We start from the raw sequence: 18,124 nt of genomic DNA, 5'->3' as shown, positions 1-18,124 counted from the left end.
GACTGCCTATCTACATGGAACCTCGTATTCTTATAATTATACATCCAATTTTTTTTTCCAATGAAATTTGCAGAGAAATTATTTTAAGATGCAGAAGCATCGGAGAAGCTGGAATTAATTTTTAATACTCAGGTCAAATTGCAATCCTATACTTTTCAACATATACAAAAAAAAAAAATTAAATACATATCAATGACCTTAAGCAAAGAGAGTTCAACAGAAAAGGATTCAGCTAAACCAGCAAGCCTATCCAGTGATTTTACAGATGATGCCCTTACGCTCATTTCGCATGGACAGCCATTGAGGGATCTGATTACATGATCTTGAGGCAGTGTGAGATTTGCATGCCTAAACAGATGGGAAGAACTTGTTAAGATTGAAAGGCAATGAATAGAACTCCTCACTTCTTGTGTCAGTTTTGAAGGACCGAAACCTATCCCAAAAATGATGTCCTCTGTCTTTCCTGACGGTGTTATCTCCTCGATGAAGTGTATTGTCCAGAAAGAAGGCAACAAGCCCCGCCACAAATGCTTCCGATGAAAATGGAACATTGATAATATCATTGAACTGCAAAACCAGAAATTTTAGAACAATGAATATTGTTGTCTAAAATTGATGCGAGACAACACAGTGTAATGCATAGTGCATACCCATCTCGCATTTGTATGCACAGGACCATAGCCAGCAACTGAAGTATATTCATTGAAGTACTGAGGCACTGATAAGCCCATGAACACAGAGAAACCCAGGATGAACTTTGTCCTGAAACTGTTGAGATTGCAGAATTGAAGGAAACTGAGCCCAGCAGAAGCTGTAACATTAAAAAGTTCAGTCACGGATACATGATACTCAAAGTGGTAGAGCAAATTATTAGAAAGCATGAACTACCAAAACATTTTAGTAAGAAAAAACATACCGACATATGAGAAGAACAGGCAATAAAATGCCGCTACAATTGGTGCTGGAATAGAAGCAAAAACCGCCCCAAATTTCCCTATGTAATCAAAAGAAGATAAGTAATTCGTACACCATCTCTGCCTGAACATAGTAATTTGCATCTTTTATACTAGAAGCACAGTTCCCATGATAATCAGCAGTAAAACAGATGATGCAAAAAGTTGTGGAAAATGCACTATCGAGAAACTCAGGATTCCCTGATTTAGACTTTAGAATCAATTGTAAGGATCACTTTTCCATAGTTTTTCCACTCGAATCAAAGATCTATACTAAAAAAATTAGTACCTTAATAACTTTATTATTTATATGGTAAAAGAAAAATTCCAGAAAATGCCTTTCTGATTGTAGCAGACCCGAAAGACAATCGCTCCACATATGGTGGGAACTATCCATAGCATTGGATCGGTCTTTACAAGCTAATCTCCAGTAAAAAACAGAGTCCAGTTCAACCACGATTGCAGCATGCTTGCGAGAGAGTGTGCATGTGCATGTGTCTCTGCATGTTTATTATTTCATTGTGTGCAGATATACATGTTGCCCCAACTCCCTTTCCAAACTCAGCGAAGCACCTCCCAAAATTTCAAAGTTCATCAATATCAAATGAATTAAGCAATCAAAGAGGCCAAGTAAACTACCAAGAATGGAAAAGAAAATCATGAATCCTGCCGAGATTTGCACAACTCTTCTGCTGCCCACACGCGTCAAAGCTAGGAGTCCTGCATTTTCACTGTATAATAGCAAGATTTCATACTTTAAACCAGGTATGCTTTAATGGAGTAACCACAAAAATACCAAAACAAAATTCTTACACTGATACTGTGGATCCGCTGGCTGTTCCATAAAGTCCATTCAACAAAATGCCAATTCCCTGCACTCAGATTATAAACAACATCTTACGAATGGAAATTTTCAGTTAGAAGATATTTCTCAAGAACCATAGGCTGGCATGCTATGAACGTGTATGTTTCCTGCAATATCCTGATGATGCCTGAATTACCCTTGGCTTTCTTAAGAGGGTGTTTGATACCCGATAAGAATGCTTAGGGATGTAGTGGGTGGGGAAAATTTCACCTTCCCACACATCCCTAAATTGAATGAGTGAAATTTTGCTGATACATTTCACCTCTTTAAAATAACAAAAATTCAGGAGAAAAATAGTTGGGTGAATGTCTGATCATTTTCCTGAGAAAATGAAAAAAGTTACCATGTAACCGTTTTCATGCACCCAAAAGGCCTCCAACGTACAGAAGATAATTCTGGCATATTACCTTTTATTATGATGCCAACCATGACAATCAACAAAAATAGGACCGGTACATGACAAGGACATGAACAAACAAAACAAATCAGCGTACTTATTTTGTGATGATCAAAGAACCGTCTTACCTGCCAACCAATACCACGACTGAGAATGGAAGGTGGGATGTGTGTAGCGCTAGCATATCTTGATACTGCAAAGAATGTGCCAGTAGACTGTAAAGTAATTATGAACAGATGTTAAAATAAGTATTTTTCTCAGAAATTAGTTTTTCCCAGAAGGGAAATGGATAACTCAAAGTATAAGAAGGATGCAATAAGACTTAGAAAGCTAAAAAACAGAGACAAGAAGTGACGTTGAAAGTTATCTAACTACTTAGTTGAAGAGTTTACCTCTACAAGAGCAACAAATGATGCCATCATCATAGCAAAGGCTTCCCCAGCATCAAAAGTAGGTGGGCCCCATTGAAATGGATATGGAACCCTTATCCTACAAAGGGATAGAAAGTACCAACCATTATCTCCTAGTAAAAAAAATATTGTACTGATAAAAGGTAAGCATATCATAGTGATTTTCTGGCAAATTAAGAACGATATAGACCAAATGATGGGTCCAACCAATGTTATGCAAAACAAGAAAAGTCCAGCTCAAGAAGGAAAAACATGTCAAATGGCAAACCAATAGTTATTCAAGAAGGTTGGATTGCTTGGCAGCAATAAACAGAGCCCTCACTTAGTTTGAAACTTTGAACAGAAAAGGACAGAGGGAGCAGCTAGTATAAAAGAATTTTCAGTACTAAGAGACTATTGGTATTGGAGTATAAAAAAGGAAACACATACAGATTGAAGTGTCCAACAGTATGATTATCATAAAGGACCTTATGGCCAAGGCAGCAAACTTACCATGGAGCAGCACCAATTAGTCCAGCTCGATCTGTACGACAATGAAACTGAGTCTTGGGGTGTGCATGCTTGTAAGCGCCACCAACTGTGAGTAGATGAGCATAGATCCAGACAATTGCAACCGTAAATAAAACAGCAAACCTATCAAGAACTGGCTTGTCTGACCGGATTACATGTGGAATGTACTGCACAAGCATGTAGCAACAAGTAGGTTAACATATTAATGAGAACTTCCAAGAACAATACTATTAGAACTTTAGTTTTTCACGAAATATTTGTCAAGTACGTCAAGGAATCATTGCTAGCAATTGAATGGAAATGAGCTCCTAAAATGGAAATGGAAAGAAAGACCCAAATCACAGACAACAGAAAAATTTGTCAGAACATTCAGAATGACAACGAAAAGCAGCAAATTACCTGTGAAAATATAACTAGGGCGATAAGTGCAGGAAGTCCAATCTCAATGCACTTTGCAACCTAGAAAAACATTTGTGCACATAAGCTTAGATGATGATACTTACGCCACATTCAGAGAAGAGAGATTTGTATACTTACCCCAGGGAACCCTAACTCGAAGAGTCCAAGTCCAGCTAGAGTTACAAGAGGTACTGCTGAAAGTGGACTAAGAAACCTGAAGAAAGAGAAGTTGGTCTGATCAGTCATGCCAAAGACTTAGCTTGGACTTGAATGTCCATTCCCAGTGGGTAAGTAATAGCCATACCTTGTAACATTTCGCCAAAGTCCACTAAAGCCAATGATGATCTGGAGGGTTGATGCAACTATCAGGGCACCCTGCGTTCCTCGCATTGTCCGAATAAATTTCTGGATATGCAGCAAGAGGCTCTGAGTGACAATCATAGCCCAAGAAAAAGCGAAGACCTTAAATTCCACTTGTTTTCTAAAAAACTTACTTCATGTGGATCCACAATGCCACTATATCGACGAGCTAGAACAATTGATAGCGTGGGCACCACGAAGGTATATGATCCTCCAATTACAGCAGGCAACCGGCTTCCAAAGAAAGTTTGAGACAGTGTATTCAAGCCAGCAACAAATAGCAGAGTCTGAACCACCCTAACCTTCTCCTCCTACAATGTCAGATGGAACCATAAATCTCCGACCATACAAAAGGAGACTTTCTAATAAAAAAAAATAATAATCCTTACGTTTCCTCCCCCCATTTGAGGAACCAAAATGGTGGGTATTATAACAGTTGTTCCAAGCATTACCAAATAATGTTGAAAACCAAGTAGAATTGCCTCCGCTGCATTACAAACAAGTTCACCACTATCATCAAGACTAGAATATGACCAACCATAAAAGTGAAAAAATAATTAACATAGTTCTTTAAAATAGTAATAGGTTAATATATTAAATATAGTAAACATCTTTAGACCTCACAACAGAAATAAGCTCGGAAAAAGTACATATAATGCACTGACAATTTGATAATATTGGTTGCATGGGTTCCACACAGAGAATCAACTCAAGAGAAAAAGGAAACTTACTTGCAAGTGAGGAAGATCAACTTAATTTTTCTTCCAGGGAAATGTATACAAAAGAAGGATTGCATTTTTTTTTATGCGAATCATAATGAAAAAAAAAAATTAAAAATGTGGCACCTACAAAGAAAAAGAAAGATTGCTCTTCCCAATACATTACATGGAATTATTATTTTTCAATGCAAGCAACAACGAAAGTGCGACAAAATGAAGAGCGCCAAAAGATTACTAAAATACTCGGCATGCAGAAGACAAGTAGACCTGACAGAAAAAAAATAACTATAGCATATTCCCAAATATGACACAAGAGTATAACGGATTTTGCAGAAAAAAATATACAAAAAAAGAAATGGAAGAAGAGAAGAGAATGAAAGGCCACAAAAAAATTATGTTATTGTAATGACTGACAGAAGAAAATCAAACTGGGTCAGCGACCTCGGAAAATCTTAACACCTATTACTTTTATTTACAGAATGGGAAGGAAAACATAATTGTTCCTCTAAAAGACAGCCTGCTCAGCAGCAGGAATGCAACTTTAGATGCCAAAAAATCCACCATTTCCAAAACACGACGAGGGTCAGACAAGGCTATTTCCTAAGATTAATGAATAAAAAACAAACCGTTAAGCAGAAGAAAAGGTAAAATGAACAAAACTTATTAGGAAAATGAAGGGGAAAGAGCAAAAGCTTACGCCATGGAGGAGGGCTAGTGATGCAATAAGAAACCCCGGGAAGCTGTTCCTTCACCGCGTGTGGCTGCAACTCATCAGCCTTCGGTTGTGGCGCCGCTCCACCACCCCCAGCCATCTACGACAAACTCCACACTGTATAACCCCGCAACAAAAACAAGCAAACCAAAAAACAAGGACCAAAATCACATCGAAGTAGTATGACCAACTTCAGATCAACACCGGTAACCACTCCGCACAAGTCCTCTCCCCAAAAGATCCAACAAAAAGACGAAGAAGAGAAAGAAAAGAGAAAAAGGATGGACGCTGAACGAAGAAAATGCCGGCAGGCCCAGCAGAGAGGTAGATACACTGAAACAAGAGATGTGGCAAGAGGTAAAAATAAGCCCCAAAATACAGTATTAAAATATAAGGAAAAACAAAAGCAGCTGCAGAGAACGAGCAGCAAGAAAAGGAGCAAGACACCAAAATTTTTTCTGCACACAAGGAATCTAATGTTCAGAGGGATTGACAGGAAAACATGCCCACAAAATCTTTTCCAGGTTTTTTATCACACTCCACTACACTACATAAATTTAAGCCCCAAAAGAGGACCACTACCATAAAAACAAAATGACTTCTTTGCCTCTCTTCCTCGCAGAATAAAAAGGAGGCGAAAAAGCACAATGGTGGTGGCAATACACCAGTATAATTTAAGAGAGACTATGCCATCTGTCTCTTTTTTCAACTCCCACCTGGTTTTGTATGTTGAAGGAATAAAGAAAAAGCAACAGGAGGAATTTCACTTGAGCGGGTAAAAACCAAAAAAGAAAAAAAATAAGAATGTGATTAAAAAAAATTTCGCTGATTTCAAAGCAATTGGCGGCGAAGCTGTGCTGCGTTGATTGCTGAGAATGAACCAAAAGCTGGCCGTTCCCTCCCACTACCTCCCTGCTGTCTACTGGAGGACGGTTACCAATCGATATATGGAAGTGCCCCTGTAGTTTCCCAATCTTTCATGATGCCACTAGTCGGTAGATGTGCGGAGAGAATGTTTTCATCCAGATGACCAAACTACCCTTTTCATTTCCTCCTCACCGGAAAATCAGATCAGAACTGTAAATGGAATGGTTTCCGACCGATTATTGGTTGAATTCAGATTTCATATGCAGTTCAGTAGTTGAATCTAGATTGCAGTTTGATGTTCAACTGGAATTCCTAAAGATCCACTTGATTATATATAAGTTCAGATTCATAGTAGAAAAATTTCAACGCAGCTTAAGTTAACTACAGTTAGTTTCTGCATGAAGCCACTGTTCATATTAAAACAACTTGGTAGGAGTTGATTTCAGCACTTATTGCTGGATAAGGACTGCCATCTAATAATTTATAAAAATGGTAAGAGATGTGAAGCACTAATAGTTGCTTTTTGTTTCAAGAATCAGTCTTGTTCATAAATTGAAGTTTGGTATTCAACTGGAATTCCTAAAGGTCCACTTGATTATATATAAATTCAGATTCATAGTAGAAAAATTTCAATTCAGCTTAAGTTAACTACAGTTTCTGCATGAAGTCACTCTTCATATTAAAACAACTTGGTAGGGGTTGATTTCAGCACTTATTGCTGGATAAGGACTGCCATTTCTTAATATATAAAAATGGCAGGAGATGTGAAGCACTAATGGTTGCTTTTTGTTTTAAAAAATCAGTGATATTCTTTGTTGATAAATTGGAGTTTGGTAATCAACTGGAATTCCTAAAGATCCGCTTGATTATATATAAGTTCAGATTCATACTAGAAAATTTTCAATTCAGTTTTAAGTCATCCAAGTCTCTGCATGAAGTCACTCTTCATATTAAAACAAGTTGGTAGGGTTCATTTCAGCAGTTATTGTTTGATTGGACTGATATCTCTTAATTCATAAAAATGGCAGATATGGGAAGCACTGATAGCTGCTTTTTGTTTAAAAAACCAGTGGTGTTTTTCTTCTTGATAACATCAAGACTAATATAGTGGCTGTTAGTCATACAGGTGTCCAATATGTACCCAATTTGAAGCTAAACTTCAATTGTCTCTAGAAAAAAACACATTAAAGTAGGCTTGGGGAGGGCCCCAGAGTGAGAATTATGTCTCTCAAAGGAAATGAGGAATCATGCAACATCTGCAGCTTTCTGGAAAGGCAAATTATTGGAGCATCCTGCTTTTGAGAACACAGAAGCAGGAAGGGATTGACTTGTATGAGCTTAGAGTCTGAAATATGAGGGCTCCATTGGGCTAGATTAACGCTCCATGGTGCTTTCAGCAAGTTGCTCCTTAGAATAAGGCAGGAAAGGAATGCTGATTGGAGAGGAGTAGGACAAAATTGTTTGGTGAATCTTGAATGTTTATGCCAACTAGGGTTTGGAGGTTTTTAGATGTTTCAAGTGTACAAGTGGCTTCATGTGGTCTAGATATTTAGAGGTGGGGTTGAGCTCAGCCTTGCCTGGACCCAGCCAACCTAGACTAGGCACACCGAGATCTTGGCAGACCTGACTGGGTCTGCACACAAGCCGAGTCCAGCTCGAGCTCAGCTCAACTCAACTCAAAAAGCTCGAGCTCGAGCTGAGCTCAAAGTTGAGTCGAGCTCCATAAAATAGGCTTTAAGCTCAAGTCCACTATGCGACTCTCTTAATTCGTTTAACTCGGTTAACTTGTTTTGCGTTTTTGATTTGTTTAACCCATCAACTTGTTAACTCGTTTAACTAATTCAACTATGATGAACCAGTGTTTACTTAGTAGAGCCGAGCCGAGGTAAGTTTAAATGACATTTTGAATACAAATTTAACCTATTGATCCATGCATAATCTAATCATTCTAATGGGTGATTTAATTTCATCTTCATTATTCTCTGGTTAAGTTTGATTTATGGATCAACTTATTTATGAGAATAAATGAGAAAAAAATAAACATAAAAAAATATTTTTTAAAAATGACAAATCGGGTGGGAGTGATGCATGAAGCAATGAATCAAAATCGGTTTGACACAGATTCGATTCGTCGGACCGATTAGGACAACACTTGTCCGAATATAGAGAAAGTCCAAGTTTCTACATATCCATGGTTTAAGAAATATTTTGTTTGCCAGGTTTCTACCATTGTTCCTTTGGCTTTTATCAATGACAAGGATATAAGGAGCTTCTGGCCATTGTCCAACCCAAGACCACAAGGCCAACTTTCTCTCTCTAAAAAGTTTGAAATCTTAGATAAAGGCCCAAAAGTACCACAAGGGCAATTCTCTCTCTCTCTCTAGACATTTAAAAATTTTACAAGACAAAGTGGGGAGGGCTGTGTGGTCAACCATGGGGCAGAGAAAGGGCATGGCTGCTTTTTTTTTTTGGGGGGAGATGAGAGGTAACTTCTCTCTGTTTTTACTGCACAAAAAGGAAAGGACACTTTCCATGTTGTTTGGTTGTAATTCCAAGGAGGCATCAGAAACTAATATTATTTTTGAACGTGAAGGAAGAATTGAGGGCAGGAGGAATTGTATATTCCATTTCCCAAGTTGATGGGCTTCTATTAGTTTACAGGAACTCGCTTTCTCACATTTTAAAGCAGTGCTCTCTGCCATGAAAAGGGTCCATGGGACCCAATTTTCCAACCTGGTTAGAGCATGAGAAAGAAAGATCTCCTAATCAGCGAGGTTTGAAACAAGAAATCCGCATACTCTCCCCTTGCATCGAACAGTCAGTGATTCAAAGGAGCTTAGGATAATGAGAAAGTTTCAAATAGAGTCACAAAAAACGTGTTTTTTTTGAAAAAAATGCGTGATAAATTAAATGGCCATTTAAAATTTAAAAAAACATATTAAAAAAAACGTTAAAAACGAAAAAACAATTTTTTTACCCTTTTTTCGTGTTTTTCACGTTTTTCACTTTTTTTAAAAAATTTTTTTTTAATGCCAAACAGGTTTTTTTTTCATTTTTTATATTTTATTTGTTGCAAATCTACTAATCTTTTGATGTTTGTATTATTAGTTTGTCACTTATTTTATTGTTTCAGTATTTTAAGTTTTTAAAAATTTACAGTATTTTTTCAAACTCACCCGTATTATACCGAAAAAAAACCTCACCGTTTAAAACTCCGCCATTAAAACCATCAAATATGTCAATATAGTGATTTTTTTTAGTAATAAAATTTTAAGTTTTAATTATAAGACCAGGTCCAACTAATGTTTTACCCACTTCTTTTTTTTTTTATTTTTTTACAACTATAAAAGAAAAAGGTACTTGAAAATTCATTTTCATTTTCATTTTCAAATTGGTTGTGCTTATGTTACATGTATATAATAAATGCTGAAACACATTTATTAGGAGAAAGTTAATGCTGAAACACATTTATTAGGAGAAAGTTTGTAGCAGGAGCCAAACCTTTTGCTCTCCTCTTAGCAAAAAGTTTTCAGATTTTCCATTCACGACGGCATCAACGTGGACTGGAAATTTCTTCAAAATCGTAAAAAAATAAAGATTGATTACTTTTACCATTATGATTCACCCAAAGCTAGGTTCAACATTTGAGGCTTTTCTTTTTCCTCAAGCATCCAAGAAATAAATGCTGTAACATGGGCTTCCTTTAAAGCTAGTGAATGTGTAATTTTGAAGGCTAATCTGGGCACCCATTTTCAGAGAAAAGGCCTTTTTTTTTTTAAAAAAAAAAAACGCCTTCGGTTAAAACTGTCGGAAATAAAAATGGTTCTCCAAAAACGACAACTCATTAATTAAACTTAAAAAGTGCAAAGCTTGTTTTGGGGATTTAAGACAGATTATTGGGCTTGTAATAATAATTTTTCCTTTATAGATGATTGGGCTGAGCGAAGTCTGGATAGATTATTATAGATCAAGATGCATAGTTTCTTTTCTTAAATATATATATATATATATATAAAAAGTAAAAAGACAAACTCAGTACTAAGCTGCAGTACTGTAAAATTCGGTTTGTCGGCCGAACCAGTAAGGCTCCCGATTCCATGAATTTCTAATTCACAGATTCAGGTGAATAATACTAAAATAGTTAGTTTTAAAAAGTAAATGAAAAAAATAAATAGTTTATAAATAAAAAAAATTATAAATATGTTAAAGAATTAGTGAACAATTGACCATCTTCAACCTGAAAAAAACTCTCAATTATGGTTGAACTCCTATCGAAAATAAACTGAAATTTTATGAGCTCACACATGTGTCTTTAATCCAATATTGTTAACAAAAAGCAATGTTCTTCTTTAAGTGTGAAAATAAATAGTTCAGATTCAGGTTGAATGCCTTCATTACTGATCTGAACTTGGTTAGGTTCTATGTAATTGAAGTTGAATTCGGATATTCCAACTCTAGTTAAGAAATTAACTCTAGTTAAGAAATTTTGGTCGCAGGAGTCAAACTATAGTTTCAAAATTTTAATAGAAGCGGAGACATAATTTTCAACTTTTTTTTTATGTATATTCAACTAAATTTTTAAAATTTATAAATAAACTTTTGATTTAAAAAAAAAAATCAAAATCGCCCCTGCCGGCCCCCTTGTATATGCAACAAGTATCCGTCTATTACAGGTCCCAATCAAATGCATATTTAATTATAAAACTGTATATTGAATTGAAAGGTGAACAGTAATTTATATGAATGATCAGATCTGACAAAAAAAAATCTAAATCAGATTTATTATACCATTCCACCTATCAAATTCCGAAAGAAAAAAACGAAGTTTTTGAATAGCCATGTGTAGGTAAATAAAATAATTTTATCATCAAGACGTTTGACTTTAAGAATATGTATTTAATTAGGACCTACATGTGAAAACGACATAAGAATTCGTCTTCATCTGTGACATTCTAGAGGATATTGTCATAAGGGCATTCCAGAACGGTTCAGCTAATATTCTTCATTTTCAATTTTACAAACATAAAAATAATACGTTGCTCACGTGGCCCGCCCTATTAATGAATCGTAGTAATTGTTTTTAACGCTGCTTGTCTTCTTCGTTAGCTTGCCACCTTTAAAATGGCAGCCCCATAGCGAGCAAGGGCGGAGTTAAAATTATTTCTTTTCCTTTTTGAGATTAAAGTGTAGTTTCAAAATTTTGATAGAAATTGAAATATAATTTTTGAATTTCTTATATAAGTAAAATTAAATTTTTAACATATGTGAGAAGCGAAGCCTCTCTCTTTAGTTCACCTCAGGAGTCCGGGGTTCTTTTGGGACCTAGATGGTCTTATGCTACACCTTTTAATTCTAATTTTAAATTTGTTTAATTATATTTGCTTGTAATTACTTGACTGGGCATGACAATTTTCCGTTCGGCACTTACTGTGAACCAAAATCTAGATCTGATTGACTATTGTTACCTAAGTCTGTGTCCAATTTGAGTTTTTATTTCGACTTGAAATTTGTTTTCATATCCAGCTGATTTAATGTGGGTCTCGATTCAAATTTACCTTAGTTATTGAATTTCTAGCGCCATGTCAATTGGCTTGAGGGTGTGCTTTTGAATGGAGGTATCTCGAGGAGAGTGAACCCCAAACCTTTTTCCCCCTACCCCTGGGGTTTAGGTAGAGAGCAGAACACCTATCAACTCGAGTGTTGCGCATCCATCGTTCGCAGTCTGGAAGAGCAACACTCATGAAAATCGAACCGATTACCAAACTTTCACCTACACGCCAACTTAACCAGCTACCTATGTCCCTTGGGTCAGCAGCCCTTGGGTCATGCTGCTGAATGAAAGTAGTTTTTTTTTTAAAAAGTCTTAAAAGTTTATAACTAACATTCTCAAATTTTATATACCTATAACTATTGGTGGAGCCACATATAAGCTAGTGCCAAAATTTTGTATATATTTCTCAAAAAGTCATATATAAATACATGAATTCACTATGTGGGAAATAATGGTATTGCTTTAGTGGTTAACTTAACCTGGCACTCATCTTCTTTTTCTCACATGTGGGCTACTTGTGGGAGGAAAAGGTAGCTTTTCATTTTTCCTTTTTCAACAAGTGAATAGTAAAGCAACGAGCATAAAAGATTGTGTTCCTTCGTCCATAAATAAGAGACCCACAAACAGTAGCTGGTCTGCGCACACACCGGCCGATCCGGCCGATCAAAAGTTTCACCAAAAGAATTCAAAATTACATTACGATGACTTAAAAAAAAGGTATATGGGATGCCCACATCAGACTTGAGCCGGTGACTCGAGCATTTCTCAGCCAAAAAATTCTAGCTCCGCCATTGCTGTAATGGCCGTCAAACCAAGATCAGATTGGTTAGGTCACTCCTCTTCCACTTATTATATTATAAAGAAAAGGCTTAACGTCACTCTGCTTTAGGAGGCCCTTTATTAGTGTTCACATGCTAATGTGAAGGTTGCTTCGTGGGAAAAGAGATGCTTCTACCATTGGGAAGGGAAATTGATTTCTCATTAGGGGAAGGTGTGACTTGCTTTTCATAAGATTATATATATATATATATATATATATATATGTATATATATATATAGCGAGAGAGAGAGAGAGAGAGAGAGAGAGAGAGAGAGAGAAAGAGTTTTGATAAGTGGGTCTTATTTCTCCCCATTCTTTACATGCTGACGTGCTTGTTTCACCTAATGCAATAAAAAGAAAGATATCCCCTGATAATTTTCTATTTTCATTCCTTTAGAGGGCGTTTGGTTACCCTAATTAAACCTTTATCTGAATGTCCCTTTCGATAAGGGGCCGCTTACAGTTTATTTTTCTAACAAACAGTGGATTTTAGAACTCAGTGCGCTTCAAATCTATGGATCTCCAGTTCTGAAAGGAGTAATAAGGCAAATTGAGAGCAATGAATTCTAAGATGAACAAATGGGACTTCGAGATGGGCCATCCTAAGATGATAAATATATGATATAATATACTCCACTTTCATATAATACCAAAGTTTCTTTTTACATGACATATATATATAGATATATGTTATTAAATGAACCATGAAGCATGAATCCATGGGGGTGGCCCAATTTTAAGTAGAGGAGTAAGGGATGGTCCCGCTTAGCACTAGAAGACTAAAACGAACACCGCAGCGATGGCAACATGGCTTTGCTTCGCTTGGATGTGCGCAATTATTTTTGTCCAAAAAATTTAAAGGAGGAAGACAGAAAGCGGGAAGGTTGTGGTGTCCCTTTCACAGCTTTCTTCACCATGCATGAAAGAAAGGAATATTAGCTTTCGTTCCTTTTCGATTTACGTGGTGTGAAGCTTTTTGGAGGAAATGTAAACGCAGTTGCAGGTGAAAGAAGAGGATGCTTTGCCATCTAGAGGAAGAAATTTCATGCAAGTAAAGAGAGAAAGCAAAAAAAAAATAAAAATAAAAAATTATTAGCAATAGTTCATGCACATGGCTCCAGTTCATAAAGGATGTACGATCGACATTTGAATCGCACTCAACCTTTTCCTTTTTTCGAGCTTTTGCTTCTTTTTAAGTTTAGATTATTGGTATCTGTCTCCCCTCTCTCTCTCCCTTTTTTTCTCCCTCTCTCTCTCTTTGTTGCAATGCATCTCAAGTTCGATTCTCATGAGCGTTATATGTTGATTGGCATGTAAGTAAAAGGATTGAACATGATATCCTGCGATTTTTGATATTCAATACTCTTCCTGCTTATCCTGTAAAAAAGGGGGAAGGTTTGAAAGAATTATGAGTTAAAAGGGATGAGAAGGCATTGTTAGTTTAATATTTGATATGTGCTCCATGTGATAAAAAAAAATGTCAAATGAATTTATTATATAATTAACAATTAATTTGTTTAATACAAAATATATACAGGCAAGTACTGGACGTACGCTTATAGTCAGGTATTTATTTGAAACAGTAGTCCAAATATGACCTGTTGTCGTTTCTCAAATCAGAATCCAATTTGATTTCTTAACCAAGTGTTTTATCTTTTTATTTTTACCATATCTAACTCAATTACATATAAGTATTTCAAAAGATGTTGGAGTTGTAATGTTGAGAAATGCTAACTCAATTAAGGCATCAGGCAGCACGATTCCATACTTTAGATGAAGAACCTGTTGAACTTACTAACATAAACAAACTGCATCGACAGAGCCACCCAGGGGAGGCGACGGCGCCTCAAAAACTTTGCCCCATAAGGAAAATTATTTTTTGGGGAGGCAGAGGCCTCCCTTCCACCTCTCCGGGGACCCTCGCCAGGCGTCGTCGGCCGGTCTGAGCTGCCGGCGACGCATAGCCGGAGCGGTGGAGGGGAGGCCATCGCCTCCCCCACCCCTTGCAAATCACAGGCATTGGCTGCCTTCTTTTTTATTATTATAAGTAACAAGACGTCCGATAGATCCGATGGTTTTGATGAACAGTCCATTTAACATCAAATTTACTAGAGACAAGGTTCAGTTCATATATATATATATATATGGGCTGTGATGTGAAGCAAAGTGCCTGATTCGTAGTTGTTGACCATACGTAGATGGAGAAACATTATTTAGCAAATAAAACGTTAAGTGCACGTGAGATTGATTAGTTTTCTAATCCCAAACTTTCTACCATACCAAACGACATGTTTACTTAATTTAAGTCCTCGTGATCTGCTAGCTTCTTCCTCGGGAACTAGGGAAATAATTGACCTATATCTTCTTTAGCAAATAGGCATAGGGACTACAAATTTTTAGGAGATCCAATGATTCAGATATTAAATTTCATGTCAATTTTGATTTTTAATTGTGAAATTTTCAGATGCATGACCACTTTCATCTCTTATTTCTTGTCAGGTGCTGCACCTCACTAGCGGAGGCCGAAATTTTTTTTTGTGGTGAAGGCACTCATTCATTCAATACTTAATAATTTTTTTGGGACACTTACATGTATAACAATCAAATATATCAAAACTTTAACATATATATTAAACTAATTTTGTAAGGCTGACACCAGCCACCATGTGGCTACGGCACTGGTGCAGCTACATACTACATTTTAGTTTAGTATATTTTTTTGCCCATTTTCTCATAGTTGCGATATACCGGTGGGACTAATCTGATCGAACCATTCTGAAAAAATTGGATATGAAAAAAATTAAGATCTGATTAAAAAATTGGATCGAATTCAAATTTAAAAAATGACATCGGAACGATCTTATTCGGATTCAAAGATAAATAAATACTTGATCAGATTTCAATTTGGATTGGATTTAGTTTTAGAAAACATTCTATAACCTATACACTTACATTTTGAAAAGCCTGGTTACCTTCAACGTTCGAATGTGACTGTAAAAACCAAATCAGATTGGATTCAGATTGTGAAGTCAAACTTCAGATTCAGATTGAGATATGATTTTTCTTCATTCTTATTGAAATCTGAATTCGAATATGAACATGTGAATATCCTAACAAACAGATATGGTTTAAACGTATACCCGATTGAAGGGCAGCTAGTATTAAAGAATAGTTCATCGTGTGAAACTGTGATAATAACATAAATTGTTTACGGATCTGGATATGAATTAAGCAGAAGTATGAAGATCTGGATATTAAAATCTTATAAAGTTGAACGATGTGGAGTCGAGTTTACATACAACATGGAAACAACAATGAAGCATAAGTATAGAAATTAAGCTGCAGATAGATCGAATCTAGAATGGGAAAAACGGAACCAGAAAATTTATGTAGGAGGGGTATCGTTGCTACTTCTTAGAATTACGGTAGTCATAAATGTCCTTAAAAAGTTTTTACTTCCCAAAATTTTCTAGGTCTCATAAACGTTCTTCTCCCTTTCGATGCTCTCTCTCTCTCTCTCTCCCTATATATATATATATATATAGATGTGTGTGTGTGATGGCGCATCCGAGTATCTGCATAAACATAAACTCATAACAGTAACTAGAGGTTATATTACTGAAATAATTACGTTTCATGTCCCCATTAAACATGATTTATCTGACAGAAATGATATCTTAGACTATGTTGCTGAATGCTGAGACATAATATATATATATATATAGATGTGTGTGTGTGTGTGTGATGGCGCATCCGAGTATCTGCATAAACTCATAACAGTAACTAGAGGTTATATTACTGAAATAATTACGTTTCATGTCCCCATTAAACATGATTTATCTAACAGAAATGGTATCTTAGACTATGTTGCTGAATGCTGAGACATAATATATATATATAAAATTACGTTTCATGTCCCCATTAAACATGATTTATCTAACAGAAATGATATCTTAGACTATGTTGCTGAATGCTGAGACATAATATATATATATATAGATGTGTGTGTGTGTGTGTGATGGCGCATCCGAGTATCTGCATAAACTCATAACAATAACTAGAGGTTATATTACTGAAATAATTACGTTTCATGTCCCCATTAAACATGATTTATCTAACAGAAATGGTATCTTAGACTATGTTGCTGAAGCTGAGACATAAAGTTATATATTTTCCAGTCTTAAAATTGGGAAATTCTGCGCTGTCGAATTTTTTCAAGATATCAAAATACTTTTGCTTCTAAATGTTTGTAGTTTGTATCTTTAAGGTTGGATTGAAAGAGTATAATTATTGAAAAGTTTGAAACTTTTTACAAGTCGGTGTAGATGCACGGTAGAGCGCCCTATGTGTATTTACTATGCATATTCTGCATTGTTATGCTTTATTTGGATAATTTCTATGTCCGTGGACGAAGTAAATCAAACAAATGTATTGTTTTGGAAAAATAGACAAAGCAAACATAATAATTGATGTATACAGTCACGTCTGGATCCAATCAGACCAAGATGTAACAATAGTTGCATAAAATTGTTAAGTGGTTTTCGAATTATTTCAAGAGGTTACATCTCACGTAGTTCTGAACCTTGATCCAAGTCAATCCATTTACATATTGAATCTTTCATTTTGTGCTTTCTTTATCAGTCAAGCTACCAAGTTCTATCTTAGCTAATTGAGTCCCTTAGGAGGCGTTTGAATAGCAGTGGAAATTCAGATTTGTATTGACTGCACCAAATGCAGATTTAACTTGCAAAGAATGTAAGATCTGTCCTCCATACAATCTGTATGGATCTCCGAATCCGGATTCTAGAGATCTGAATGTTTTATTCTCAACTGTTTTTTTTTTCATTGTTTATTTAGGAGAAACCGCTTTCAAACCTTATGCCGTCAAGTTTCTCAACTGGTTTTCTTTACAAGTTATGAATTCTGAGCAATTTCAAGTAGCTTTTTGGCTAAAATTGGGCAGCAAGTTGCCAAAGATGAGCATCTTAATCACTTTTTGACTGTTGGGTGAGCAACAAAACAGAAGGAATCACATCATTGGCAAGAAAACCGATCAACTAAGACTAAGACATTGGCCTTTGTGATGCATATGTTCCTATTCCCTCTTATCCTGGAAGTCTTTATTGAGGGTGGCTTAGTTCTACCTTATCCATTTCGTTCTTTCTTATGAGTAGAAAAGGATGGCAAATGGTCTGAAGTTTGGGCTGCACCAAAGCTGATACAATCTGGAATATTTCTGAGTATTAGAGGCCTAAAAGTTAATTATTTTCTTATTTCTCTAATAGCCAAGAGAATGAGAGCTTCTAAACCTGAGGAATTTAGACCCATTACCCTTTGCAACTACTTATACAAGTTCATCACTAGTTAGATCATGGCAGGCAAGATGGAATCCATTCTTGCTCTTACGATCTCTTCTCTTCAAGGGCCATTGACGGATGGTAGATTCATTCAGGATAACATCATATTAGCTCGCGAGATCATGCAGAGTGACCACATATGACATATGGAAAATGGTAAAGGAATCTTCTCCCTCACAGCAATGGAGGAGCCTCAAGAGCAAA

At 36.1% G+C, this 18,124-nt stretch overlaps 1 protein-coding gene across 1 annotated transcript; it reads right to left on the bottom strand.

The window, feature by feature from the left end:
- Positions 1 to 78: 78 nt before the first annotated feature.
- Positions 79 to 6,195, bottom strand: LOC116258845 (nucleobase-ascorbate transporter 6-like). Its single transcript, XM_031636259.2, has 14 exons — positions 5,311 to 6,195; positions 4,284 to 4,381; positions 4,029 to 4,205; positions 3,839 to 3,939; positions 3,673 to 3,748; positions 3,535 to 3,594; positions 3,118 to 3,302; positions 2,608 to 2,704; positions 2,344 to 2,430; positions 1,767 to 1,825; positions 1,593 to 1,684; positions 917 to 994; positions 651 to 811; positions 79 to 567 (listed from the first exon to the last, which is right to left on the bottom strand). Exons 1-14 carry the CDS (start codon positions 5,423 to 5,425, stop codon positions 349 to 351), a joined length of 1,605 nt encoding a protein of 534 aa, XP_031492119.1. The 5' UTR covers positions 5,426 to 6,195; the 3' UTR covers positions 79 to 348.
- Positions 6,196 to 18,124: the final 11,929 nt, after the last annotated feature.

This window comes from Nymphaea colorata, chromosome 8, assembly GCF_008831285.2.
Source record: "Nymphaea colorata isolate Beijing-Zhang1983 chromosome 8, ASM883128v2, whole genome shotgun sequence".
In the NCBI taxonomy this organism is placed as follows: domain Eukaryota; kingdom Viridiplantae; phylum Streptophyta; class Magnoliopsida; order Nymphaeales; family Nymphaeaceae; genus Nymphaea; species Nymphaea colorata.
The sequence above is the reverse complement of the archived record's forward strand: the minus strand, read 5'-3'. Positions and strand labels throughout refer to the sequence as shown.